The sequence below is a fragment of the Capronia coronata genome (assembly GCF_000585585.1).
Source record: "Capronia coronata CBS 617.96 chromosome Unknown acBCG-supercont1.2, whole genome shotgun sequence".
In the NCBI taxonomy this organism is placed as follows: domain Eukaryota; kingdom Fungi; phylum Ascomycota; class Eurotiomycetes; order Chaetothyriales; family Herpotrichiellaceae; genus Capronia; species Capronia coronata.
The window spans coordinates 134253-160537 of NW_006912894.1; the positions used below are offsets into that span (position 1 = coordinate 134253).

Consider the following 26285-nt stretch of genomic DNA (forward strand, 5'->3'; position numbering starts at 1 on the left):
AGGGCGTCAACTCAAGAATTCTCCGACAGCATGGAGCTTGGGAAGGATAGCCAGAATGGGACCTTTTCGAAGTCATTCAGATGTAGCGTACTGGAAGCCTCTGACGGGCTCAGTCTTGTTTTGGGTCAGTTCGTCAATCGAGATCATTTCTGAATCGAGTCGCGGTGGGCCTGATGGACTCTTCCAGCCCCAACCTCCATCCGCAACCTCGGTTCACCGATCTAGGCCGTGGTTCATTCAGAGCTTCCGGTTCATTCGATTTTCCGTACGTGTACCAGATCCTCTGGTGGACTCTGCTTCCTGGATGATGAGGAGAGCGTGGAGCCGAGTACGGCACTCATGTCAGGTTCGTGGGACGCCATCAAGAGGCATTCGATTCATAGCAGGGACCAAAGTTGCTCCAGCGTGAAAGTGAACTGTCGGTGCTTGCGAAACCCGGTAGCTTCGTCAAGGCCAGACCAGTGACGCTATCCATAATTGGTACTCACTAGAAAGGGATCCTTGATAGACGACGAACTGAACTTGTGACTGATTGGAAAGTGTTCATGTGATGATGTCAAAGGAGCGTGGCCACGTGTGTAAATGTTCGATCGTCCCCGTCCCCAGCATCACAAGAAGCGTCATCTACTAAGTATCACCTTGGGCCAGAAAGACTTTAGAGATGGGAGAGACAATGAGGGGACCGCAGACTCGACAGGATGAAGGGCGCTCCGCCGACCATCTGTTAGGTACCCAGGAAAGACATTGTTGCAACACACTGGCACCTTTTGAAACAAGACGAGGTTTCCAAACCGACGATTCTCACTTTCCTCGTGACGTCGCGGCTGTCAGGGTTTGCGCTGGCCTGAATACCTGTCAATATCAGTCAGTCATTCGGCATTTGGCCGTCTCTGGTGGCTCCCAATGTCAAGCATGAATAGATGAAGCTTCTTCCCGCAGCCTTGCACCTTTCCGATTAGACTTGGCATTCGTCTCGCGATGGGCGCAAGCTATGTACTTCAGATCAGGACATGCTATGCATTCCCACTGACCAGACCCAGGCTTCGATCCCAAAACCCATACCTTGTACACGTTTGCAAACATAGCTCGAGCGTTGAATCTGGTCTTCTCATATCTCCGTCCCAGCAGCCATTCGAGGTTCGTAAGGGCGAAATGTGCAGCAACGACAATCACTTTTCTGGCAGTTTTTCAAGATGCCCATCTACCGAGCCAACCCAATCTTGCTCAAGATCCTGCTCGACGAGGAGCCGGCCTTGGCATCGCCAAACACGGCCAGAATGCTCTTCCATACATGGTCTGGGTCCTGGCTGGCATCGATACCAGCCCAAATACCCTTGTTCTTGTAGTATCCGACCACGGGTGCCGTCTGTTGATGATAGGTGCTCAGTCTCTTCTTAAGAGTATCGGCATTGTCATCGGTTCGTTGGATCAAGGGTTCGCCGGTCACATCGTCCTTCATGGGTTCCTTAGGAGGATTGAAGACCTTGTGGTATGTTCGGCCCGAGGCAGGATGGACCAATCGACCAGTGATACGAGAGACGAGGAGACCATCATCAATCTGAAGTTCGATGGCGTGCTTCAGAGGTTTGCTCTCGGCTTCAAGCATGGAATCCAGACCCTCTGCTTGGGTGACCGTTCGGGGGAAGCCATCCAGGATAAAGCTGCAGGCAGGTGTTAGCCAGAACGCGCGACCGGGAGGATCGCAACATACCCATTTTCGCATTCTCTGTTCGTCTCGAGCTCATTCTTGATCATGTTGATCATGATATCGTCGCTGACCAAACCACCTTGGTCCATGATCTTCTTGGCTTCCCGTCCCAGAGGAGTTCTTTTCGCGACTTGCGCGCGCAGCATGTCGCCGGTTGCCTGTACCGGGATTAATTGTAGGTTCCAAATGGGTCATGACCACGGAGCATTCGTACCAGGTGGCATATGCAGTATCGGTCCTTGATGCGAGGGGCTTGAGTTCCCTTGCCTAGGAGATGAAGAATCAGTAACGCGTCGAACACTGCTTGGGTGGGAGACGAACCTGCGCCAGGAGGGCCAATGAGGATCATCCGCATCGACTCAACTGGTGTTGGCTTCTTCCCTCCGCTCTCCAGTCTGCGCTCAAGGTCATGCACTCGACCTTCGAGCTTGTGGACGAGCTCCTTGAGATCATCGATGTGGCTATCAGTGATTGGTGCCATGGTTGCAGGTGCCTAGGGGAGGTTCTCAGAGGGATCCTAATGAAGGCCGAGAGAAGGCGGAGAGTGGGAGGAGGGCCTGAGAGAGATGTAAATGACGCGAGGAGTTGAGAGGAAGTCGAGGCGGCGCAGAGAAAGCAAGGCTGGTAGAAGCACTTCCTGAAGCAGCGTTGTACGCAGTAGCAAGGGTGGTGTCCGGTGGTGGGAATAATACCTACCTACCTAGGTACAAGTTGGTATCTTACTAGTAGTAGTACGTCCGTTAGTACTATCACAGCTCGTTACCTCCGCTCTACCGAAGTGCAGCAAGTTTGTCGGCCGAAAACGGCATCGTTCCGGAGCTACACACGGCACGCTGCAATAAGTACATCTGCGCTTACTAGTAGTACCGCACACTGCAGCACTGCACTGCAGTTCAACTTGAAGTTGGTGCGAATAGTAATTCAACCGCCAAGAAGGTCACGTTTCTTCAACTTCAACTTGGAGGTGAAAAGTGAGGTATCCTGATTTTCCCGCACAACGTACCTAGCCCGCGTCCTGCTCCTCAAACGTCTCCAACTACGCCCGGTTTATCTTCTTCGGCACACAAGATGATCCTCTCTCCCTTTGCCATAGCCTCGCCAGGCTGCGACCGAGTTTAGGCCGCTATGCGGTGAAAGTACTGTTCGCCTTGCTTCACGAGAGCGTCTCTGACTTCACATCCATGTGAGCGTGTGGTCTTTCATCTAGGGTGCAGATGCCTGTACGAACAAAGACATTTGGGCTTTCAAATTCGGTACTCTTGCGAGCCTAGAACTTGTGGAATGTTATAGACGGTAGTACTATACTGTATTCAATATTTGGAGGCAAGTGTACCTGGTCATACATGCACTAGTACTAGTAGTAGTAAGGTACGTGGTAGTATCCTAGTACTAGGTAATTAGAGGTCTCTGGTAATGCGAGGCTCGCAAAGGCTCGCAAGGCTGAGAAAGCTGCACCAGAGTACTAGGTAGTACTAGTACGGTGGGTGTGGGAGTTGTTCGTTCGAGCACAGATACCCGCAGCGTTGGGGCGATGATGGCCAGTACTGAGGCGCGTCGTTCGCCAGCCTGCGACCTGAAATCGACATGCCAGTGCTCCTCAACTCGTTTACCTAGTACTACTTGTTGTACCTACCTAGGTATACGTACCATTCAAGTTCAGCACAATCCAAACTGATCTTCCCTCCAATCACTCCCACGCTGAGTCCTCTGCTTCGAGCATCTTTTCTGTTGCTTTCGGGAAAGTCATCTTCTGCTATCCGTTCGATACCTTCCTCGGTCCTTCCCCATCTCCCTCATCTCCCTCTACGCCATCATGCCCGCGACAACCGCGGAAACTCTATCCCTGGTGAGCAGACAGGTCTCCGTCGCTCCTTTGGTACTTCTCTCGGTCGCCGATCATTATGGCCGATCAGCAAAAGGAACCCGGAAAAGAGTGGTCGGAGTGCTTTTAGGACAGAACGATGGAAAGAATGTCCGGGTATCAAACTGTTTCGCAGGTTGGTCTAATACATAGTGTCCTAAGATCACGTCTGATATTCTACAGTGCCTTTTGAAGAAGACGAAAAAGACCCTTCAGTATGGTTTCTCGACCACAACTACGTCGAATCAATGCGAGAAATGTTCAAGAAGGTCAATGCCAGGGAGAAGTTGATCGGGTGGTATCACTCCGGCCCAAAACTTCGGGCATCTGACTTGGAGATCAATGAGCTCTTCAAACGATACACCCCCAACCCCTTACTCGTCATCATCGATGTTCAGCCGAAGGAGGTTGGTGTGCCCACAGACGCATACTTCGCCATCGAAGAGATCAAAGATGACGGCACAACCACAACCAAGACCTTTGTACATACGCCGTCTATCATTGAAGCCGAAGAAGCCGAAGAGATTGGAGTCGAACACCTTCTAAGAGACATCCGGGATATTGCTGTCGGTACTCTCTCCTCTAGAATTACCCAACAGCTACAGTCCCTCCAAGGCCTTCATCTCCGCTTAAAAGACATCGGCACGTACCTACAGAAGGTTCTCGATAGCGAGTTACCCATCAACCACGCCATCCTTGGTAACCTCCAGGATATCTTCAATCTCCTCCCTAACTTGACTACCCCTCCCGCGTCGACGCCCAATGCTCCGAATCAAGTCGAAAACAGTGACCTGGCTCGTGCGATGACTATCAAGGTCAACGACCAGCAAATGACAATTTACCTAAGCTCCCTCGTTCGCGCCATCACCGCTTTCCACGATCTCATCGACAACAAAAATCAGAACCGGCAACAGCAAGAAGATGAGGCTGAAAAGAAAGAGGGCGACAAAGAGAAAGAGAAGGATGGCAAAAAGTCGACTTCAAATGGCGCCGTGAATGGTGATAAGAAGGAAGCCGAGGAAAGCGCAATGGGCAAAGGCAGGAAGAAAAGCTAGATGGCCCGGCACCCTCGCATCGAGGTTTCCATTGAGGCATTTAGCACGGCGTTAGAGCGGAAACGCTGTGCAGTGGCATGTATGCATGACCAGGGCATCGCCACAGGCATGGTTCATGTATAGTACGGCACAAGGGTTTTCCATCACAGATTCGCCATGGATAAATCGTGGCCGCGCAGGCCTTCAAAAGCAACAGCCTACTACCTACTCAGTAGGTAGTAGTATTGTTATCTCTGTCGGATCTGGCCGCCAACCGTGGACCCGGCGTAAGCACTTTGTAGTCTGCCTTGTTTGACCCATGATACGATATCAGCGATACCAGCGATATCAGCGGTACCTATGTAGGTAGTCGCCATAGACGTGAAGTGCAGTGGATAAAGCCTCACCACGCTTCAAGTTGGATGGGCAAAGATATCACTGATAAGATTAGGTAGTTGGTGTATGTACTACTGGAATCTAGCCACCGAATTCTTCAGTGTAGAGCAGATGTCTGGCCAGGAAGGGCCCCTTACTAGGAGGCCCAGGGCTCTTAGGAGCCCAACTTGAATAGGGCGTGACGTGCATTTCAAATCCCATCGCACTCCGCTTTTCGCGGTCTCCCTCCTCCTAGCAACTTTTACTACCTTGTAGCAGTAATGTAGTACTAGTAGTGCGTGGCAGCTAGTGTTACTAGTAGCAAGTACATGTAATGTACTAGTAGTACTACAGAGTACCTAGGTACCTAGGTTAGTACTGTGGTACCCCTTAGGTATGTCAGGTTAGGTACCTTACTTGCTTGGTGACTGACAAACTTGAATTGCTACTGCTAGCGGTAAATATCATCCATCGTATATTTTCCACCCCTCAACTTTCTCTTCGCTCAACTCAACTTCTTTGCATTGTATTCAATCCAACCGCCCTTCACCAACTTGAACGTTCCCAAACCCACAGAGTGCTCCTTTGTTCTCAGGTTCATTCTCTGTCCCACTCGCCTCTTTCCCTTTCTCTTCTTAGTACGCATGCCAGAGCGCTCAGCTGTGCCTTGGCGGTAACTTGCTAATCAGCGCATTTCGCAGACGCCCTCAACAGACCACCCTTACCTTCATCATGGAACGAGGCTGCTACAACTGTGGTGACTCTTCGCACCAGGTTCTTGCGATCGCTGCCCCTGCTCTTACATTCTCTTATTCTCCTTCAGGCTCGAGATTGCCCTAAGAAAGGCACCCCGACCTGGTGAGTGACCATCCCTTGAACTTTTCATCCCTTCAGTCTGCTGACTCTTTCGATAGCTACAATTGCGGAGGTACGTTCGACGCAATCCCCCGTCTGGCGCCTCTCACTTACCTCATCTGCTTCAGCCGAAGGTCACCTTAGTCGAGACTGCACTGCTGCTCCCAAGCCCAAGTCGTGCTACAAATGTCAGTTCTATCCCCGGCAGATTCTTCCGCAAACAGGAATTGATCTAGAATAGGTGGCAATGAAGGACATCTCGCTCGTGACTGCCCGCAGGCCGCACCTGCTGCTGGCGCAGGTGGTGGTTGGGGCGCTGCGGGCGGGAATGCCTACGGTGGTGGCGCCCCTTCTCGCGAGTGCTACCGATGCGGCGGACAAGGCCACATCGCACGGCAAGTTCAACACAAAAACAAATCCCCATTTCGACCCCGTTCTAACTTGGCTTAGTGATTGCACCTCTGGCGGTCAGGGCGGCTACGGCGGTGGTCAAGGCGGCTACGGCGGCGGTTTCGGTCGCGGCGGCGGCGGTGGCGGCGGTCAGACATGCTACGTGAGTTGCCATGTGCCTTCGGTAACATCGAATTTCTAACAGACTCTTCTCGAATTGCAGTCGTGTGGTGGCGTTGGTCATATGTCACGGTAACTCCAGACAGCATTGGATCAGGTCTGTCTCAGCCTGCTAACCTTCTTCCAGTGACTGCACCCAAGGCCGGGCTCAGAAATGCTACGTAGGTCTCGCCCTGCCCCATTCAGCGGTGAAATGCTCACTTCAAGATAGAACTGTGGCGAACAAGGCCATCTGTCTCGGGACTGCCCTTCTGAGGCGAGCAATGAGCGCATCTGCTACAAATGTAAGCAACCCGAACCACTGATCTTGGGGAATCATCTAACGATCGGCCCAGGCAAGCAACCCGGTCACCTGCAGTCCGCTTGCCCGAACTAGCCGATCCATAACGAGTTACACTGATCGCTCTTCTCCTTCTCACATTCAATTCGCCACTCGGCCATTGGCATGCTCAGTCCCTCAACTGTAACCGCAAAGTTGCGATGCCATGGCGGTGGGGTCGAGCATTGCCCGCGGACGATGATCTTCACATTGTGTACCATCTGCGGTCGGTGAAAAGAGTCATGGAGCTCAACGATGCAGGAAAGCAGACACGACCGTTGCAGGCGCAGTGAGAACAAGACACGGGCGGGAGGCAGCAGCAGGCGTTGTCAAGGGACAAATCCCCTGGACATGTGTAAGCCACGAGAGTGGACTCGAATGCTGGGCGGATGCTAGCAAAAGTTCATTCATTATTGCGGCCTGTTTGCAGCATTAGGCGTGAATTCACGGCTGCGTTGAGAAAAAGCCGAGCATAATCTGCCGCTTCCACATTGTGGACGGAGATATGCCTCTGCGGGTCATTGATCGGTCCAGGAGGCGCGTTTCTGCAGACAGATGGTCTCAGATACCGAAAAACAAGAATGCACCTCGATTGACAACCCCTAGATTGATCTTGTGCGCCGTCTTCTGCTTTTCTTCAACAGCCCACCGACCAGCCACAGCATGTTGGAGATTCCACTGACCGAGTCGTTCACACGCTCAAACCTGTGACGCCGCATAAGAATGCATAAAAGTAGTGGTATCGGGTACGCGAGAGGCGCCGTTCCAGGAAGCGTTCGATGGCGCCGAATTGTCCTCTACTCCCGAGATGTGTTTCGAAAAGACTGTTCTGATGGACTCCGCCGTCTTTTCAGGCGATCTATACGACGATTGCGCGGTAAGTCACTGGAACGACAAACCCGTCGCACTCATGTTCGCCAGCAGATGGATAATCATGGCTGTGTTGTTTCATAGGAGGATCAATGATTGTGCCCGCTTTACCGATGCCGGGGGCCTGTCCTCCTAGAAGCCGAATACCTACCTAGTTACTGGAACCAAGCAGGCACCACAAGCAATGTCGGTTTGATGTTCGGTAATCCTGAATCCTTGACTTGGCTTACAGAGCAAAGATGGAGGGTTGGTCGCAACAGAAAATTTACTTGGGCATTGCGGCCTTGCCGGATCGAGGCTCCACGAGCAGCTTTGCCAGGGGAAACATGTCTTCAGTGGGCGACTTCAGCGACCTGACCAGGGCAAAGGACATCAAACGATCAACTGAAGCTGATGGCAGAGCAGGGGACACACCCGGCAATGGCGTCTGAATTACGATAGACTTGCTGCTAGTACATCATCTGTTCCCAATGCAGAGGACTGGTCACACTGCTCCAGGATCGACACACAAGCCCTATCGTCGTCCCATGTTCGGGGTCGCCTACAGGAAGACGATCATCCTTGATGGCCACCTCCATGGCACGAACTGACCACTTTCCCTCGAACCACTTTCAACGGCAGCCGGTGAGTACGGGTCTTTTGCAGTCCGTCAAAGGTGTCCTGCCTCCCAGTCGCTGTCCAGTCCCAACCGCTGCTCCGTGATACGCTCTTCCGTCGCGTTCATTCGTTCTCCAAGAAGCTCCAGCTGCAAGGCCAGTTGAGCGCCGTATCCGTTGTCAAAGAGCGTCCGGTGCTTTCCCACTTCATCACTTGAACCAGGCCGATTGATGTCGTCGTAGATGCCCCAGATCGCGGTCCAAACCCGTCCAAGTTCCTTCAAACCCTCCACCAGGTCGGCGTGAGCTTTGTACAAGACTGAAATACGACCGTGGATGCGAGCTTCGTGAGCCCATCGTCCTTCGAGCTGGTTGAGGGATGAATGGTTGGTGATTGTGGCAGGCGTAGGCTGCGCGGTGGCACCGCCGGTTACTTGACGCCGAAGATGTGGGTATTCAGAGGATATGAAACGGAAGGAGGCGACATAGTCATTGTAGAATGCGGTGCAAGTCTGAAGCTGATCCTGCGCTTGACGGAGACCTTGCTCGAGACCGGCAAGGTGTTCTTTGCGTGAGTGGCCGTCGAGGGTATCGAGAAGATGCTTGAAGAAATCAGCCTCTTCGTCAGGCAATGGCATCGAGACAGAATAGGAAGCGAAAGCCATCCTGCCTCGCTTGCTCCTTCTTGGTGGAAACAATGTGTGTCTTACCATGCAAGGCGGATTGAAGTACGCAAAGAGCATGCAAATACGATATCTGCTCCGGTGCTTTAGATCGCATCGAGGGTGCAACAAGAAAGCTCCGACGCCCACTCCAGATCACCGGCGCCTCCTGTGTTGGACCATTGTCATTCATACAGCTAACACGTACTGGTGGCCATGCACAGCTCCCGCGCAAGGTCGACCTGGTTGCAGCTTTGTTCACAAGCTTTGATCCTTTGGCGAGCGCCAGACTCCTTGTCCATTGTAACGACAACCGCCAGGAGGCCCGGACCCCTTAAGTGTACTGGCCATATAGTCGTGCTTGAGACCCGCTCCGGGGTGGTTCGGTGTGGAAATGTTTGCTCCTAACATTGGGGCGGCCGCCATGACAACGAGGGTGCCGACGTGCCCCGGTTTCATGTGGCCAGAATTACTCTCGATCCGGAGATACGTGTGGGCAGCCTGGTCGAAGGCGCGGAATCCATTGAACAGCAATGACGCAGCCGTCCAGCAAACGGTTTGGCATCATCCCTGCCCAAGATGCATCACATTGTCGCAGTACTGAAGTAATAGTTACTCCAGAGAAATTCGTACTCGTCGACAACGACTCCAGCCAAGTCCAGAATGGGCTTGCCTTTCAGGGCGTCCGCTACGCCATGCACCCACTTCTTGGTGATGTTTTCATAGAAGGCGCCTCTCATGCCCCACCAGGCAAGACTCCATCCTCGTTTCCGCATTTCTTCACGTTCCAGAGCCGACAGCCCAGTTCTGGCTCTTTGAGGTGCACGAGATGCGAGGTCTTGTTTGGCATATTGCCGTGCAAGGCATTCCAGCGTGACACCAACCAGCCACGGGGTCCAGTGCCGTTTCCACTTTGACCCTTCATAGCCATACATGCGTGCAACCCTTTGCATCAGCAGCGCATAGATGACAGGTCGAAGGATGTACATTACTTCGGCGGCCCGACCCCGCAGCGAGGCCCATTGATGAAGTAAGTCCTTGGCCGGCTTGACATCGTCCGCCGTGAGCACATGGTTCAGAAGATACGCCGACACCGTGTCTGGCGTGGGCAAGGTTGGGAGCATGAAGCCCGTTCGTGGCATGCTATAGGGGTCAGTGGTGGACAACGAGGTTACAGGGGACTTTCCAGCATCCGACAGTGGCGGTGTTGGGACACCCACGTCGCCCAGCACGCCTCGAACATTGCATGACGCTGCTTCATCGGCCATTCTCAACTCGTCTTCCGAGAACTCGTCTTCTGTTTCCTCGGATTCTTCCGGCGCAAAGTCTTCTCTGAGGGGCATGGGCGGATTGACCAACGGTCTAGAATGGGTGAGGCGCATCAGCCACAGCCGACAGACAGCCTTGAACGTCTCCAACAAAACAACCACGCGCCACCTTGTTCTTTCACCACCCTTGCGTCGCGCCACCATTTCCCACAACAATTCTGTATATTGGGCGACCTTTAACAAGGTCGCAATCTTTGTGTAGAGCGAGGAAGTTGAAGTCCAAAAGATGGTGTAGCGTGCGTGAAGTGAAGGCTTGCTCTTTTGTGGTTTCGCATGGCTTGCCTCGACGGCTGTAGGGGACAGGGTGAGGAGAGCAGCGCGACTTTTCAGGAGATGGTCATGGTAGATGGACAAGAGCTGAACAAATGTATGTAGCGCCTCGGACGCCAGTTCAGAATCGTGGTATCTTGTGCCAGGAAGGAGGTAGGTTAGCGATCGCAGGCTAGATTCGACGCTAGAGACGGAGGATGAGTTGGAGGCGACATAATTTGAATAGGCGGAGGGTAGTTTGATGGCTGCTCTGGTCAGATCGACCGTCGCGTTGGAAAGGCCGATCACTGTTGTGTGCACTGTTCGACGCAGCGCTGACGAGGTCATCTTGGAGAAGACGACAGTCACCGTGTTGTGCGAAAGAAGGGGACAGTCAGTGATAGTAACCGACGGTGTCTTCCTATACTGACACTGGGAGGGTGGTTGCCGCGACGATGATGGGTGTAGTCTTTGAGTTGATTATATTGAGATGAGGTAGGTGGTGGATGGTTTATCGTCGACACAGACCGAACAATGACCAGCCATACAGAGTTATAGAAGGCTGCGGAAACTTGTTTCACTATGATTGGCCATAGATGGACCGAGGCAAGATCTACGAATAATACAGGTAGTAGTAGTATACCACATAGCGCGAATACGGGTAGTATTCAGTGATGGCAGACTAGGTACTCTGTACGTACGTACTAAGATAATCTACCAGTTAAGGTATATTACAGCATCCTCATCTTGACAGCATGCCATCTACTTACCTTACCTACCTACCTACTTAGTAGGTACCTTGAGTACTAGTACACTATTAACCAGCAGCTGGTTGCTCGCTCATGTCACATCAATCTCACTGTGTCATCGCCTGCTACCCAAGAGAGAGCAGTATCGCGTGACATGACGTCAGTCTAAATCTGCCTGGAAGAGCCTCTCTTTTGTCTGTTAATCATTATTTTTACAGTGCCTTTATGTGCTACCACTAGTCGTAGTACTAGTAGTCTATCTAAGGTACCTACTAGTAGTACATAACAAGTCGCTCTTTGTGCAGACCACTGGGTACTATTTCACCTGTTTTCTGCCTTACCTACGCTTCTCCGACTTCAAATTCTACCAGCGAACACGACCAGGTTGATTGTATTGTTTCTCTGTCCCCAAACGCAAAGATTACTTCACAACCCAGAGAGATTTGGTTTGCAGGCTGGCACCTGTCCGTCCCCGCGCTGCACAGCTGGCCAACCCGGCATCAAAGCGGATCAATGATTGACAAAGGTCCTTTTGCCGAACATCGGATGCAACCTTGACAGCTTTCAAGGAAGCGGACAGGTTTCACATACTACTGCCACCACAGAAATGCCTCCTGCGTCGAAGAGACCGAAACGGAATACGGGCCCGTGGTCGTCCCTTCGGATCCTTAATTCCACATCACCTATAATCACCAAGGATATTCACGCGTTCCTGATCACATGTATTGCAGGGTGGAATGACAGATATAGCGAAGACGAAAAACGCGCCATCATTGATACCTTACCGCCGCAGTATCGCAAATACGAGGTTGATGGGTCTGGGAGACTCCTCTGCCCTCTTGCCATGGATTTCATACTGGACGACACGTACGTCAAAGCTGCCGTTTCAAGGTTCGGGAAAGACATACGCGACGGCTCTTACGAGAAAGGGTGGCAGAACCAAGCGAGAAAGGCCATGCATGAAAGGCGCACCGGGAGGTTCGACGCATACCTACGGGAACACATCGAGGAGATATTTGGCGAGCAAGACGAGAATGACAGCTTTGACGTTGGCCCAGCCGAGATTGAGCCAGCTGATGGCGAATGGACCAGAAAGGATCCAAAAGGACAGCGCACCGACATTTCACACGCCTAGATCTGCCGGCTGTTGCAATCAAGTTGCTAATGACTTGGCTTTGAAGCTGCGTCAGGTGAAAATCGCGGCCGGAATATCATGGCAGACAGGGACGGACAGATTCTTCGTTTGGCTCGACAATAGAGTAGGGAGAGGAATGCGGATCGACAAGCAGTAGTACTCTCAATGCCGGAGCTCGAGAATGACCGACCACCTTAAGTCATATTACACGTGTTTGAACGGGACACAATGCTGCTCCGCCGTACGATCAAAGATCCCAACCACAACGTTGAGCAGTCCGTACGCTCCTCAATCTCTGCAGATCTCCCATGCAACGAGAGAACTGCTTCGGTGGAGCGACCGAACTTAAAACCTGGACATGGCTGTACTCCTCTGATGCGCAGGAACTGTGATAGTTGTGGCTCTGAGCTCAACAGGAATGGGTCACGTAAGAGACACTGAGAGGGTCGGGTTGACGCAAAGACCCTATCATCGTAGCTAGCAAGTCTGACCGGGACGTCGAAGATATGGCCATCCGCCGTCTTCTCTATCGCAAGTTTTTGACTCTACTGAATATTTGAGTGACCCTCGTCTGGACATAACAACCTCGCAGCCACAATGATGGGCGGCTGTGACCGAAGGTAGGAAGAGGCTGGCAGCTGCCATGAGACAACTAAGGTTAAGATTGAAGATTCAGACGTGATATTCCACAAGGAGCAAATGAGAAGAGACCCTGCTTGGCGAGACTTCCGAGACGGCTCGTCGAAGCATCATGGCTAAATGTGGTTCTGTCGTGTTAGACGCCACGTCTGGATTTATTCGTCGAGTCCTCGCTCGTTGATAAATCTCAGCATCTAAGAGTGCGGCGCTGAAGTATGACAGTGAAACATGACATCTGCCCATTTCTGCAACCTAGAATGTTCGAAGGGTATGATTGGTCACTGGCCTGAAGGCTTCAAGGTGAAGGCTTGGTTCGAGGCGGTGGGAAGCCCATGCAGCGGGCACGGGACAGCGCATTTCCAGTAGTCCTCAGGACTGGTCTCATATCCGGATCGCCCTGAGCAGATATAAGTTGGCCGAAGGAACTGAGAAGATTCCGCACGATTTGAGACGGGGCCGAGATGGTTGACTGAAGCAGGTGGAGTTCGAGGCGAGAGAGCGAGCGATCATGGGTAACCTGGTCATCTCAATCCTAACGGTCAGCCAGACGACTCATTGACGGTTGTTTCCGTTCCCTAACCGGAAATCCAATAGATCAAAGGCTCCAGTGACTGAAACCATCCTGCTCATGTTTTTTTTTCTCTGTGGCTGCGCACGAGTGTCAGCAGTTTGGTAGGGAGTTTGGGAGCACACTTGTAAAAGGCTCGGAGAGGATCACTTGAGCCAGCTGGGGCGCTGGTACGGTCCTTCTCAGCAGTTGTTTGCATGCATCTGGGGCTTTTGCCGGCAGGTGTCTTGACATGGCGACATGAAGAATGAAGGCTGTCCAGTATACAGCAGTACGTAGTATGTTGGCGCCCAGCTGAGGGCGCATGGATGCAGGTCGGCAGATGGAGGCGTCGTTGGCTGCATCGTTTGAGCTGTCAAGATATCCGACCGACTGAGACCCCCTAGGATCTGTAGCGACAATGACACCATGCCATACAGCCACACGATAATATTGATCACCTTGCAAAACTGCAGCGTCGACAAATCAGTTTTCAGGCGGCCGGCCGGCCATCGTCAAAGCACATGATACTGAGAGCATGCTTCTGCCTGTTGCCATCTGCAGGTTGAAGTAAGTTGCGATACCTGCTGAGAAGTAAGTGTGGGAGTGTCGGTGTGTACACCGCTTTTCACCGCCATCATGGCTGGTCTATTGTTTGGGCAAACTTCAGAACCGCCTATCTGATAAACCGTCGTCGCTACGAGAGGACACCACTTTGGCATTCGTCTGTCGCTTGCAGAGCTCGGTGGTGTAAGATGAATCGTAGGTGGTAAACTGCTGATCTGTGTGCTGCAAGCCCTGGCCCAAAACTAGTACTGTGGTACTATGTAAGTACGTTTGACACTTTTCTCTGACTTTGTTGGCATATCCGAAGTCCGATCTCTTTTTCCACCCCAAGATTTCTTCGGGACCCACCAGCCTTAGTCTTGCTGGGTCCATTGCTGGGCCCTGCTAATAAAAAACGACAAGGGGTTCTTTGCTGCTGCGGGTGATTGACGTGTCGGTCATCAGCCATGCAAGCGATAGTGCCAGGTAGGAGACTCGATGAGATGGATGAGATGGCGGTTCTTGGTGCTAACTGGTACGTAGTACTACAGCGGTCAGCTGTGCAGCGTGTGCATCACCAACAGTTTATGTTCTCTTCGGTTATAGAACCTTGGAAGCTGGAGACAAAGGGGTCATAGTACAGCATAAAGCTCGAACGGATGGCAGAGTATCCTGACTTACCATCAACTTTGCGCTCTATTGCAGGCAATTGGCCCTGGTCTGTGGTTTTTCCCACCCGCTCTTCCCATGTCCTCTTTTTTAGTGTAAACCCATAATGATGGTCCGGTGCTCCCCGGCTCCAGGACCAAATTGCGGCGGAACCGTATTGACGTCTGTCTGCGCGAAGTTGCTGGCTAAAAGGGGTCCCAGGCTGGACGGTTTCTAGATCGAAGAAGCTAAGGCTACTAGTAGCAGACACAAGTAACTCTGTTACTGACAGAGACCGAGACAGGGCATGGATCAATCGGCTTTCTCTGGCTCGCCCAGGCAGTTCTCATCGTGAGATGGCGGTCTCCTGCGCAGCAGCTTCAAGTTCTTGGAAGACAAGGTCGGAAAAGTGGGACATGATGCCAAATCCAAGAGGCCACTCTCCTTAGTAACGCTGACCGACTCATAGAGGAGGTTGATGTGGTAGGAGAGAGCGAGGAATGAGATACCAGGACACCGGAAGGGACGCCAGCTTGACAGAGACAATCAAACTCCAGGGAACTGAATGTTAAACTATAGGTCCCTTAGATACTATAAAGTCCCTAGTAGTAGTAGTAGTAGTAGTAGTAGTAGTAGTAGTAGTAGTAGTAGTAGTAGTAGTAGTAGTACCTGGTGGGTTGCTTCCTGAAGAATCCAAGATGTTAAGATCCGCCAGGCCGCAAGAAGCAACTCATCAAACTTCGACCATCAGCGGCAGAGACGAACATGATAATGGCACCCTACGAACGGTATGGGTCCCCATAGCAGTTCCGTGGCTGTCGGCTCTCAGACATCCCTTTCCTCGCCTATCCCGCGACGGACTCTTATTAGTAGGCCGTTTGACACCAGTTCGCCTCCGCCGACGGCGCTGCTCCAGCTGCGCTCGACCGCAAAAGCCCTTCCCTTAGCTGCTGGACCCCGGCCTTTTGCTGCCCCCCCCGCCAGTCCAATGCAGTTTCCCTTCGTGCTCTCAACTAGTGCTACTCCCCTGGCGGCGCTGATGGGCGAGAGAGGGCCAGCGTGGATTCGACCCGCCCAGTCCATCCAGAATCCGCTCTCATGAGGCGTCCATGATATCAGATATCTCCGCTCGCAGGGCAACAGGACAAACGCGGATGCCGGAAGGGGATGGCGCAGACGCCAGCATCCGCTGCCGCTGCATCGACATGGAGACCTGAAGGCCAAGTATAGCCCTCCGGCTCCTGGCTGAGCTTGCGTGTTTGTGCTGGCACTACCAGAGACAGTTGTCAAGGCGCGGTCACAGACCTTCTTGCCTGAAAACCGTGATGGCTAGCAAGCATGGTGATGGGAAAACCACAGACTTGACCCGCCTCGTCCTGTTTGGCAGACCGCACTTTGGAGCGTTCCCGTGCTGCTGGGTACTTCTTAAACGACGTTCGCTAGCACTGATCTCTGGATCTGCTCTTCTCTCGTTGTCTCCTGTAATGTAACTACCCTACCCTCCAACCCCCTAACTGAAGCCCTATCCGACCCTGACCTCTGCGATCGAGCAGCGTTCTGCACATAAGCCTGTGCCTAGCTGTGTCGCCTGACTGTCTGGCCCTGTCCAAAGCAGCCAACGATCCCGAGGATTGCACACTCTTCGTTGTTTACTGGACTCTGCTCCGAATTCTACATCACTCTTGCGTCGTCCTTTCCACGTGCATGGCAGCATATACTCCTTTTGTGAAACCGACTTCTCTAACCCCTTACCATCACTGTTTCACTCGTTGTCTCGCTCGATCATTCAACGTGGATATCTCGTCGCTGCTTAAATCGACGACCGACGAAGAAGGCCAGTCAACCGATTCTCCCCCCTCGGTCTGTCGTTCAGAGTCTGTGCTATCGAGCGTCGCCACCAGCGTGGCTCCTTTGCCACCCCAGCCGCGTCCGGTGGTCCCGGCCAAGCGACCGTTGACGAGCCAGGGATATTCCACACAGTCACCAGCCAAGAAGCAATCAAAGTGGTCGCCAGAAGAGGACTCGAGAATCATCCAACTCCGCCAGGATGGAATGAAGTGGGAAGATATCAGCAAGCACTTGCCCGGTCGCAGTGCCATCAGCTGTAGGCTGCACTATCAGAATTACCTGGAAAGGAGGAGCGAGTGGGATGAGGACCGCAAGAATAAACTGGCGAGGTTGTACGAGAGGTATGTTGAGAAACGTCGCACCAGATGGCCGGGATCAGATCGGATCTTGTGGACCGTTGTGCCACAAGGTGTCAACATCAGGCAAGACAGACTATCTGACTGAACTGTTCTGGCTAGATTCCGCGCGGACATGTGGGCTAGGGTAGCTGAAGAGATGGTCATGCCCTGGAGAGCTGTGGAAGCAATGCACTGGCAGATGGGTGAGCATGAGATGGCGAAGCGAGCGGGCGTAACACCGTTCTCCCTAGCCAATGCTGGAAGCGGTGCCGAGCCATCGACCCTCCTGCCTCCGAGATCGCAATACCGACATGGCACGCCTGCTCCCCGGCTGCGGCGTGATTCGATGGCGCGTGAAGCATCTTTGACTGGACCACAGCAACTGCCATCGTTGGCAGAGCTTACCGCAGGGTTACCGGCTTTTTCGGCACCACCTCCACACCCTCCAGACCTTTTCCACCAGCATCAGCTGTACGATCATCCGAGAGGACGGAATTCCCGATTTCGATAGACTGTTTTGGCGGCATGGTGTCTCGGTGAAGCATGCTCATTGGGGTTACGGGCAGGCGCAACAAGTAGAATTTCGGGTTTATGGTGATTTCGTTCTCGGGTTTCTTCTGCTTTTTTGTAGGGACCACTGCTGCCCACGAACCAAGAACGTTGTAATCTAGACAGCAACGGGCACTCCAGGAGTCCCAATTCCCCCTGCCACGCGGTGATGGCTCAGTCCCGTCGAGCAATGACAACCCACCAATTATCCCGATCGTAGCCCGAACTCAATATTCGGGCGCCAGCTGCAATCACGTTGTCTTGCAGTTCGCCCTCGTGATATAAGTGGTAGTACCGCTGATAAGTTCTGGCTGGAGTGTCCGGCTGAGAGGCATGGTCCGGCTTCAGAACCCACGGCACAAGAACATCTTGTTGACCGCCTCGATCCCAACCCCTGCGACTATTTTTCTGCTCAAGCGCCCACACAAAGATCAACGCTTGACCTCCGCTCGATGCTCGGGAAGGTGGAGTCAAAGTCTGCAGGATCGCCCTGATGGCCTGGATTCTGCGATCAACCGATGAGAGGTGGTGTATGACGGCTATTGATATGGCGAAATCGAACCGCGAGGGCGGATGAGGGAGGCTCAGGGTATCTGCGACAATAGCAGTATGGGGTTGATGTTGCCCTGCGATCTCGACAAGAGCTTTTGATCTTTGACCAGTTAGCGTAGGAAGACGACATGCGCTGGGACCTCACTGACCTGTCTGAGGCGACAATGAAGACATTCTTGTTCACGGGTAGGTATTTTCCATTGCCGCAGCCGACATCTAAGCCCACGGCTCCGGCGGGGAGGCTGCGCAGAAACTCGTCGACCACCGGCCACGGCTGCAAGGCTCGTCAATTGTCGACCATGATGTCTCTTGAGCCTTCTCAAACCTTGTATCTTGTGGCGGAGAAATGAGTTGCGATCTGGTCGTATACTTCATGAACATGCTTGTCCTCGTACTGGACCTCATTTCTCCAGGAATCAGTCATGGGACCTCAAGGCGTGAACTGGCCCCTCTACAGTGCCCGCGTGCACCAGCGAATAGCTTTGTTGACGATCGCTTCGTGCTTCCTGCTTCGTGCTTCCCTCTGGTACTGGACAGGAAATGCAGTGGTGTATGTGTATCGGTCCCAATAGGATCTGCCCGACTTGTGTACTGCTACTAGTGCAAGTCTAGTAGTAGTAGTACTTACTACCTTCGTACCTTAGTCCGGGGCCAAGCTTTGACATGTCCACCACTTGGAGTTTTGATCAACATCCAAGTTCAAGTTATTATCTGCGGTTTATAATTAGGTCGTCTAGTACGAAGCTATACCTAGGTGGCACTCTATTTCTACCCTCTCTGCCCCTACTACTACTAGATGTACTATGCTGGCAAGGTTGTGGCTGTGTGGCTTGCGACCGCCTCATGCCGTGCAGACCATCTCATCGATGGTCGCTCAACGGAATATACGTAGAAGACTGTGCATGTCTAAGAATGGCCTAGAACAAGGTCCTGCCGTCCATCATTAAGCAGAGAAGCCAGAGATTCCCCTAACTATCACTAAAACACATGCTACAGATAACCATGTTGTCATGAAGCCTGAACGGCCTCTTTTCCAACGGTACCGCGCCCCGTCGTGGCCGGCAACTCGAATATACTCATCAAACCGGAGCTCCTGACCATCATAGCTAACACAATAGCTAGCAATGGAATCTGTGACGAGGATATGTTAGCAGGCAGAACGAGAATCTGGTAGTGTCACATACCCAGAAGAAGAACAGTTTTCTGTCGCGACTCAGCTCGACTCTCTCAATCTGTCTCCGTGCTACGGGCTCTGACGCAGCTGAACCGGGAGAGGCCAATCTCTGCTCAAAGTGCAAGTCAACCGTAGTTCCAGCAGCCGCTTGAATGGCAAAGGACTTTTTCAGACTCCAATCATCCGAGTTGCCTCCGCTTTCGGGATACAGGTCGCCATAGGCGGGGGGCGAAGATGGCGCAGGACATGAGGTGCCAGTCAGCGTCTCCCACCAGCCTTCACGCTGACCACGCTGCTGTCTGGAATTCGGCCGCTGAGGAAACAGCGAGCTGACTCGACGAACCATCGGATAGGCTTGATAATCTTGCAGCGCTGTCAAAGGTCCGTTCAGGTTGGCAAGGTTCGGCATGACCGAGTGAGCACTGTCGTTGAACTGTTGTAACTGAGCTACCAAATGATCACGCCAGGCAAGCATGAACGCCGGTGGCGCTACTGTTGTTGTAGCATCCTCTTTCCTGCTTTGTGGTAAGTCAGCCCTTGGGGCGGCACTATGATGCACGCTGTTCCTCCGTGCCAGCGGATCATTGGCCACGGCTTCACCCAGACTAGTCTGGTTTGGAGGTCGCGAGCGCTCCAGCTCCCCGGGTGATGTCATGGTGGGAGTTTCGTCGTCGCCATCAGATGCGGCAGAATCTTCTGTATCAGTAGTATCGTAGTGGTCGGACACGTTGTCCCAGAAAGAGCGAAGAGATGAGGAGCTGCGACTGTGCCGACGCATGGGCGAATCGCCCACACTGAGCGACCGAGGGTGCCCCAGAGGGGTCATTGTTGCTTGATAGGCGAGCAGAGAGGTTGCAAGATCGGCAGGGGTGAACTGTCGAATGCTGCGCACCTTGTGATTGGCACCCGCCAATCGAAGTCGATGAATTACATGGGTGTGGCTGTTCATGGCTGCATGATGCATGGGCGTATGACCGTTGTTGTCCACCAAATTAGGGTCGGCGCCTCTTGCGAGCAGACCAGCCACAAAACGAGTCAACCCGAGGGACGAGCCTAGATGAAGCAATGTTAGGCCAGAAGGACGGCGGAGATCGAACCTCGGAGCTCTGAAGCGCCGTTGTTCGTCCATGTGTTCCAGAAGACGGATCATTGTACTTTCGAGCTCGAGCGTATCTGTGGGAACACCTGCGACAAGGCTTGCATGACGCTGGTGTCCCGAAGTGATGCTATAGTTGGCGTGGGAAGGCCATATTGAGTGTGATTGCCCCTGCAGCAGCTGCTGCGCGGCTGAGTAAGGGTCGTCGGTCGGGTGTTGCATTTGCTTGCCAAGTGTCCGTAATGCGAGGCGGAACATCTCCAACTCCCTGTCATCGACATATGTGAAGAGCGATGGCCGCGCCTGGGATTGTTGCTGCATCACAGAATACTGTGGATGGTCATGTTTAAAGACAACAGGCACAACCCCCGGCTGCAAAGCTGGAGGAGCAATGCAGTTTAGGCATTTTTCACCCCAGAACGTCGTTGTCGTTGCCTCGGTGTCCCCGAACATAACCTCGAGACCTTGATAAAATCCATTCCCTAGAAGTGTCACTTCGGTACCACCTGTCACAGAGCCCTCGGCAGGGACAAGTTTGTGTATGAGAGGGGGTGGACGACGCGCAGGCTGACCCATGAGCTGACTAGTCACTGCCTGCCCGAAATGGGCATCCGCGGCGCCAAAGCTATTCCTTGCAGACCCCGGGCTACCGGGCCTGCTCTGCTGTCGAGACGGCGGGGCAGACATTGCCGCCTGCCGAGGGAGATTCTCCAGGCTGAAAGAACGGTTAATGTTGCCAGCGAAGGATTGATCATTCCCATTGGGAGTCGGAGGGCTCGCGCCAAAGGGACCAGGCCGCACAGGCGGAACCGCAAATTGATGCTCGTTCGCCGCCATGTAAGACGTCATATTCTGGGCATATGGCGAGGAGGACGAGCTGTTGGGCATTGTCGCAAGGCCAGAAGGGACCTGCGAAGTGTCCAAGCGAGTCATTGTTAACCCAGAGGGCAGTTTGCCAGATCCGCTTTGCTTCCGTCGTTTCGTCGTAGGCCCTGATGGTCCGTTCGGAGAAGCAGGTCTTGACAGGTTCCGAGGGGTCAGAGACGTCGAAGTCTGGCCGGATACTGCCAATGGTATGGCAAAGGGATTACTCGGCGGCGCCATGGGATAACCAGGGTTGAAGTTGTGCTGCAGCCCATGCAAGTCGGTGGTAGAAAAAGACTGCTTGAACATCTTGGGGTTGACTGGAGGCGGGTGACTCTGCACTGAGCCCATGGTTGGCAAGATCCCGGCCCCTGGTACTTGATGACTCGGCGGCTGTGCAGCCGCAGGAAGATTCGACTCGGTTGCAGGAGTATTGTGGGTTTTGTGGTCATCAGTGATCATGATAGGATTGGTCATGGCTTGAGCAAGAACCTTGTCTCGATAATCTTTGATAGTGAAGATTACCTGAAACCCCAGCTTCTCATTCTGATGGCGGCAATAACAAGCTATCCGCATGGGAAGCTCAACCTGCATGGCTCCAGGAGGTGGGTTGATATTTTGACCTTCGCCGGCGACAGGCAAGCCATCCGTATCACGAGGAACTTCGACCCAGTCTTTCAGTTCGTTGGTGTTGAAAACAACTACCCTTCTTTCTTCGTCCTTCTGGAACAATTCTTCCTCCTCAGGTTTCTTTTGCTTCTTCCTTGAAGCTCTCTTTCTCTCTCTCTGTATGCAGCCGGTGCATATACGAACTTCGCCACCATTCAAGGGGTTGTCTTCATCGTCCTTCGAGGAGGACGACTCTGTCGAGGAAGCCGGGCTCGGACCATTGCACGGGGGCACATCCTGCCCTCTCGCTCGAGCCCACGCCCTTTGCAATTTGGCAGGATCCTGAATAGCACTGGTGCATACCAACGACGTATAGAGTTCCAAGATCTCGGCTGACCGGTCGGGGTCAGGTTTTGCCAAGAACTTGGGCTTCGAGATTGTGTATTTCGGCAGTCTTAGCTTCTTAGCTCCGGCAGGAAGGGACGAGAGGGTCAACTTGATCGGTATTTGGGTTTCTACCCGGGATTTGAGAGAGGTGGGGTGTACTGTAAGTACAGGGTTGGCTTCGGCAGAATTGACGGTGGAAGGGGGAGAAGAGATGTCCTTGTTGAAGGTGGAAGGTGTGGCACTTGACTCGGGGTCGAAGCTGAAGCCTGTCGCCGAGAACTGCACGTTCGGAGAAAAGGTCGCGTTTCCGGGCGAGTCCCCATTCATGGTGATGTGATTAAATGTCTCCTCCAATCCGGACGACGGAGAGTGTCTACTCCAGGGAGAATGGCCTTGGGCGGGGAGCATGGCGTGAAGCGGTGACTCGTCCCTGGAACTGGAGAAGATAAAATGAGGCTGACCATTGTTTGGGACGCCGGCGGGTGAGTGGTGCTTCCCAAGAGCGGAAATGTTTGGCTGTTGATTGAAGGGGCGGGCGATCAGCGAGGTCTTGATATTGCTTGGGTTCATCATATCAAAACCGCTAGGCGTACTCGCAGCCGTCTCAAAATCGAAGTCGGTAGCCATTTGCCTATTGCTGACTTCAAAATCCGAGTCCAAGCCGGCCATAGACGCATCCTCGAAATGGGGTTCATTAGACGATATTGAGAATCCATTTATTCCGCTTCCCCAGGTGCCTTGCAGGGAAGGATCGAGCGCAGGGGGGGACGCGGTCGAATTGGCAGATGCGTGGCGCTTGTGGTCATCGAGAGACTCGGCAGAGGACGTACTTGAACCAGATCCAGATCCACGCGAAGAGCGCGCAAAGGCGTCACCGGCAGGGAGAGGGGTGAATTCATCTACCTCCCGCTTTATGGACAAATCGACTGGGTTGAGATATCCTGCGCTCGACGTCGACGGGCCGGCTTCGGTAGCTGGTGAGGTCAAGAAGCTGTCGAAGTCTTGACCGGCAAAGGTGGCTGTGTGTTCGAGGCTGCCTGAGAACAGATACATATCATCATCCTGCGTCGATGCCATGGCGCCGCGTGTTATTGACCGGTGCAGCTATGCAGTGTGCGTCGGATCACACCTGCGGAACCTCTAAGCCATCTCTTCCCTTGAGCGACTCGGAGACTCTAAAACCCGTGTGGTGTCGGCTGACGAGGCGATTATGGAAGGAGAGAGGGGTAAGGAGGATGCTCGTCGGCGCCGGTCTTTTGGGCGATGTTGGCGAAGGTAAAAGGGACGGAAGAGGGTTGTGGATTGTCTCTTTGACAACGCTCTCGCGCCGTGCGCAATCAGTTGACGGTAAGTTTGTGGTGGTCCTGGTGCGCTGCCTGCGGAGGTGGGAGCAGGAAATGCAGACCCCAACGAAGATATTGCTGTAACACCCACAACCACAGCTCAGACGAATGGTAGCTCGTTGCTGCTGTCTGTGTCAACGTCCAAAATGTTATCGAGCCACGCTGGTCGCCAGACACTTGTGGTTTTCAGAGTCACAAAACCCGCAAAGTGTGGAGTTGAGTTTAGCAGCTCGTGGGTGGTGATGGTAGTGGAAGTAGAGTGGTAGGGTAAGGCAGGACAGTAGCAGCAGAGGTGGCACCTCAGGCTCGCGGTGTCCGCAGGCAAATACAACTGCGGCGGGTGCTAGTGCTAAGAACGGTTAGTAGGAGAGAAATACTGGGACCTGCAAGCTTGGCATCATTCTCCTGGCGAATCAGAACTGTCTCCCCCAAGAATGTTCTCTCCGTGATTTTCGTTCATCGGCCTTGCTGCTCGTGGCTCATACTAGCGAGCTAGTAGGTACCTACCATAAGTACCTAGGACGAGGGCCTAGCGCACAATATCCTTAGTACTAGTAGGATCCTACAGGTACCAGCCCTGGTGCATGTTGTTCTCGTACGCAGTACACGTTCTTCGTATTCTGCTGCCTTTGGTTGCAACATCTACTACTACCTAGGTACGATACCTACCTAGATATCTTACAGTACCTAAGGTACCTTAGGTACCAACGTAAGGGTAGGTGGTGGGTAGTAGATACTGTGTCCAGCTGCCCACCTTGTTTGTACCTCAACATCAGGCATCTAAGGTGATTTGGCTCTCTCACGCACAGCGCCCTACTAGTAAGTACCAGCAGTGGCTTTCTTTGATCCTACTAGGTAACCATTGGACTGTCGCTGTCCGACCATCCCTCTTACATCTCCCGAAGATCCAGGTTTCGCGAAGCGCACCTTCGGAGAAGAATGGGACAAGAATGATTGCGCCTGCTGAACACTGGTTGCTTTCCCAACCACCCTTGAGGCACGAAATCAGCCTGTCATCCGATCCGACTCGATGATCCCGGTCCTGATACCAGCCATCCTACCACACCCTCCTGAAATCATCATCACCTCCTGGCCTCCCGGGTATATTCGTCAACGTCGATGATTACTGACATCTTTCGCATTCCTGTTTCGTCTGTGCAGGCGCGATTACTCTGCCTATATCGGAATTTGACGCTGGAATACCGAGATACAAAGGATCAGCCGTGAACATGCAAGGCAATCTCTTCAGACTGCCCCAAAGCTACTCAGAATTAGAAGGAGATGTCCCGATCAGGGCATGGTACGCCCGGGCACGATTATGCCGACAGATCTTGGGAAGTAGCATTCTCCCTCTTGCAAAGTCCACCCAACATCATGTACTCCTTATGGTTATCCGATGCCTCTGTTCTGATCGGAAACCCTCAATCATCCCATGAACACTGGGCTGAAATACGCAGGCCATTCTCGATGCTGCCTCCGCTCTTCCGGTCATTATTTCGACACATCCATTTCAAGGCTTTCCAGTATAGACTGACAGTCGCCACCCCCCCCCCCCCCCCCCAAATTCCTCGCTACAATGAGGGCCGCATGGCACGTCATCCAACACCCTTGGGAGGTTCTTGTGAACTTCAAGCGTCTTGCCCGTCCGCCAGCCAGAATAGACTGCCACTCTTCCCCGAGTCCACCGGAAGTACCTGTCCAGTGATGTTGCCGGCATAATTGTCGCTCGCGAGGAACAAGCAGGCCCGGGCCACAGCCTCCACTGCAACCGGTTTCTTCAATGCAACTGTCGCTTGCGCTTCCCTCCACAGTGCCGTGGGATCATTTGCACACTCGTTCCTAAATTGACTCGTGTCAACAGGCCCTGGTGCGACTGCATTGACCCTACAGCGCGGATCTATGCTCACTGCATCCCGCGCCAGTGACTTAACGAGGCCGACTTGAATTGCGGCCTTGGATGCCGCATATGCTGCACAGTTGGGAACGCCGAATTTCCCAGCTTCGCTTCCGAAGACTACTGCCGAAATGTTCTTGGTGTTTGTCGTTGCAAACTCTCTAATGCCACGAAGCCAGGCTCGACAGGTGAGGAATGTCCCATCGACATTGACCTGCATGATCCTTTGCCAGTCGTGCAGGGACATGTCTGCCAGAGAGTGGTGCGGTGCAAACGACAAGTCCAAGCCAGCGACGGCAATGCAAGTCGAGATGACCCCGAACGAGGCACTTGCCATCTCCATCACCTTGTCAACACTCGACTCGTTGGTGACGTCGACTTGATATGAACGTAGCCTCACATGATCGACAGCAACCCTTGGCCTCTTGATATCAAAGGCCGAGACTTTTGCGCCGGCAGACAGAAACGCCGTCACTACCACGGATCCTATTGCACCGCTGGATCCGGTTACCAGGACATGTGAGCCTTCAAGCCCGAGACCCGTGTCAAAAGAGGCGGCTGCCATGACTAGACTGACGAGACGTGCGAAGTCGGTCGATGGTAAGACAAATGACGAGTGTGGTTGGAAGGTATCGCAAGGTAGTAAGTGAGTCCTTCGTGGTCGTAGTTGTACTAGGAGCATCACACCTCTTCTCATATTGCAACGTATCGGAGAAGGCCGCCCAAGACCTTGATGGACGATTGAAACTACCTAGGTACGTACCAATCAATCCCATTAATGATTATCCCGTAATCGTTTCTATCCTCATTGATAAAAGCCAACAGTTCTAGATATTTGAAAGCACTTATGCAGTGTATCACAAGCCTTTGGCCTAACCGATAATAATATAGTTGGGACGCGTTTGGGCCTGTTCGCTTGTGAGTATCCCCCTATCCCCCC

At 53.0% G+C, this 26285-nt stretch overlaps 10 protein-coding genes across 10 annotated transcripts; 3 read left to right on the forward strand and 7 right to left on the reverse strand.

The window, feature by feature from the left end:
* Window positions 1-1201: 1201 nt before the first annotated feature.
* On the reverse strand, window positions 1202-2189 carry A1O1_01709 (adenylate kinase 1; the record flags this gene model as incomplete). The annotated part of the gene is made up of 4 exons (XM_007722621.1): window positions 1202-1661; window positions 1712-1866; window positions 1923-1975; window positions 2030-2189. The coding sequence occupies 4 exons, from the start codon at window positions 2187-2189 to the stop codon at window positions 1202-1204; spliced, it is 828 nt and encodes a 275-aa protein (XP_007720811.1).
* A 1332-nt stretch (window positions 2190-3521) lies between these two features.
* A1O1_01710 (26S proteasome regulatory subunit rpn-8) lies at window positions 3522-4624 on the forward strand (the record flags this gene model as incomplete). The annotated part of the gene is made up of 2 exons (XM_007722622.1): window positions 3522-3705; window positions 3753-4624. The coding sequence occupies 2 exons, from the start codon at window positions 3522-3524 to the stop codon at window positions 4622-4624; spliced, it is 1056 nt and encodes a 351-aa protein (XP_007720812.1).
* Window positions 4625-5710: 1086 nt separating this feature from the next.
* On the forward strand, window positions 5711-6779 carry A1O1_01711 (cellular nucleic acid-binding protein; the record flags this gene model as incomplete). The annotated part of the gene is made up of 10 exons (XM_007722623.1): window positions 5711-5752; window positions 5802-5836; window positions 5893-5906; window positions 5962-6025; window positions 6070-6232; window positions 6306-6386; window positions 6447-6475; window positions 6531-6564; window positions 6615-6687; window positions 6739-6779. The coding sequence occupies 10 exons, from the start codon at window positions 5711-5713 to the stop codon at window positions 6777-6779; spliced, it is 576 nt and encodes a 191-aa protein (XP_007720813.1).
* Window positions 6780-8241: 1462 nt separating this feature from the next.
* Window positions 8242-8853, reverse strand: A1O1_01712 (uncharacterized protein; the record flags this gene model as incomplete). The annotated part of the gene is made up of 1 exon (XM_007722624.1): window positions 8242-8853. One exon carries the CDS (start codon window positions 8851-8853, stop codon window positions 8242-8244), a length of 612 nt encoding a protein of 203 aa, XP_007720814.1.
* Window positions 8854-9434: 581 nt separating this feature from the next.
* Window positions 9435-10775, reverse strand: A1O1_01713 (uncharacterized protein; the record flags this gene model as incomplete). The annotated part of the gene is made up of 1 exon (XM_007722625.1): window positions 9435-10775. The coding sequence occupies one exon, from the start codon at window positions 10773-10775 to the stop codon at window positions 9435-9437; it is 1341 nt and encodes a 446-aa protein (XP_007720815.1).
* A 1020-nt stretch (window positions 10776-11795) lies between these two features.
* A1O1_01714 (uncharacterized protein) lies at window positions 11796-12218 on the reverse strand. The gene has a single exon (XM_007722626.1). It carries the CDS (start codon window positions 12080-12082, stop codon window positions 11879-11881), a length of 204 nt encoding a protein of 67 aa, XP_007720816.1. The 5' UTR covers window positions 12083-12218; the 3' UTR covers window positions 11796-11878.
* Window positions 12219-16395: 4177 nt separating this feature from the next.
* A1O1_01715 (uncharacterized protein) lies at window positions 16396-17388 on the forward strand (the record flags this gene model as incomplete). Its single annotated transcript, XM_007722627.1, has 2 exons — window positions 16396-16880; window positions 16998-17388. The coding sequence occupies 2 exons, from the start codon at window positions 16396-16398 to the stop codon at window positions 17386-17388; spliced, it is 876 nt and encodes a 291-aa protein (XP_007720817.1).
* Window positions 17389-17600: 212 nt separating this feature from the next.
* On the reverse strand, window positions 17601-18402 carry A1O1_01716 (uncharacterized protein; the record flags this gene model as incomplete). Its single annotated transcript, XM_007722628.1, has 3 exons — window positions 17601-18078; window positions 18128-18252; window positions 18304-18402. 3 exons carry the CDS (start codon window positions 18400-18402, stop codon window positions 17601-17603), a joined length of 702 nt encoding a protein of 233 aa, XP_007720818.1.
* Window positions 18403-19096: 694 nt separating this feature from the next.
* On the reverse strand, window positions 19097-23185 carry A1O1_01717 (uncharacterized protein; the record flags this gene model as incomplete). The annotated part of the gene is made up of 1 exon (XM_007722629.1): window positions 19097-23185. One exon carries the CDS (start codon window positions 23183-23185, stop codon window positions 19097-19099), a length of 4089 nt encoding a protein of 1362 aa, XP_007720819.1.
* Window positions 23186-25079: 1894 nt separating this feature from the next.
* Window positions 25080-25910, reverse strand: A1O1_01718 (uncharacterized protein; the record flags this gene model as incomplete). Its single annotated transcript, XM_007722630.1, has 1 exon — window positions 25080-25910. The coding sequence occupies one exon, from the start codon at window positions 25908-25910 to the stop codon at window positions 25080-25082; it is 831 nt and encodes a 276-aa protein (XP_007720820.1).
* Window positions 25911-26285: the final 375 nt, after the last annotated feature.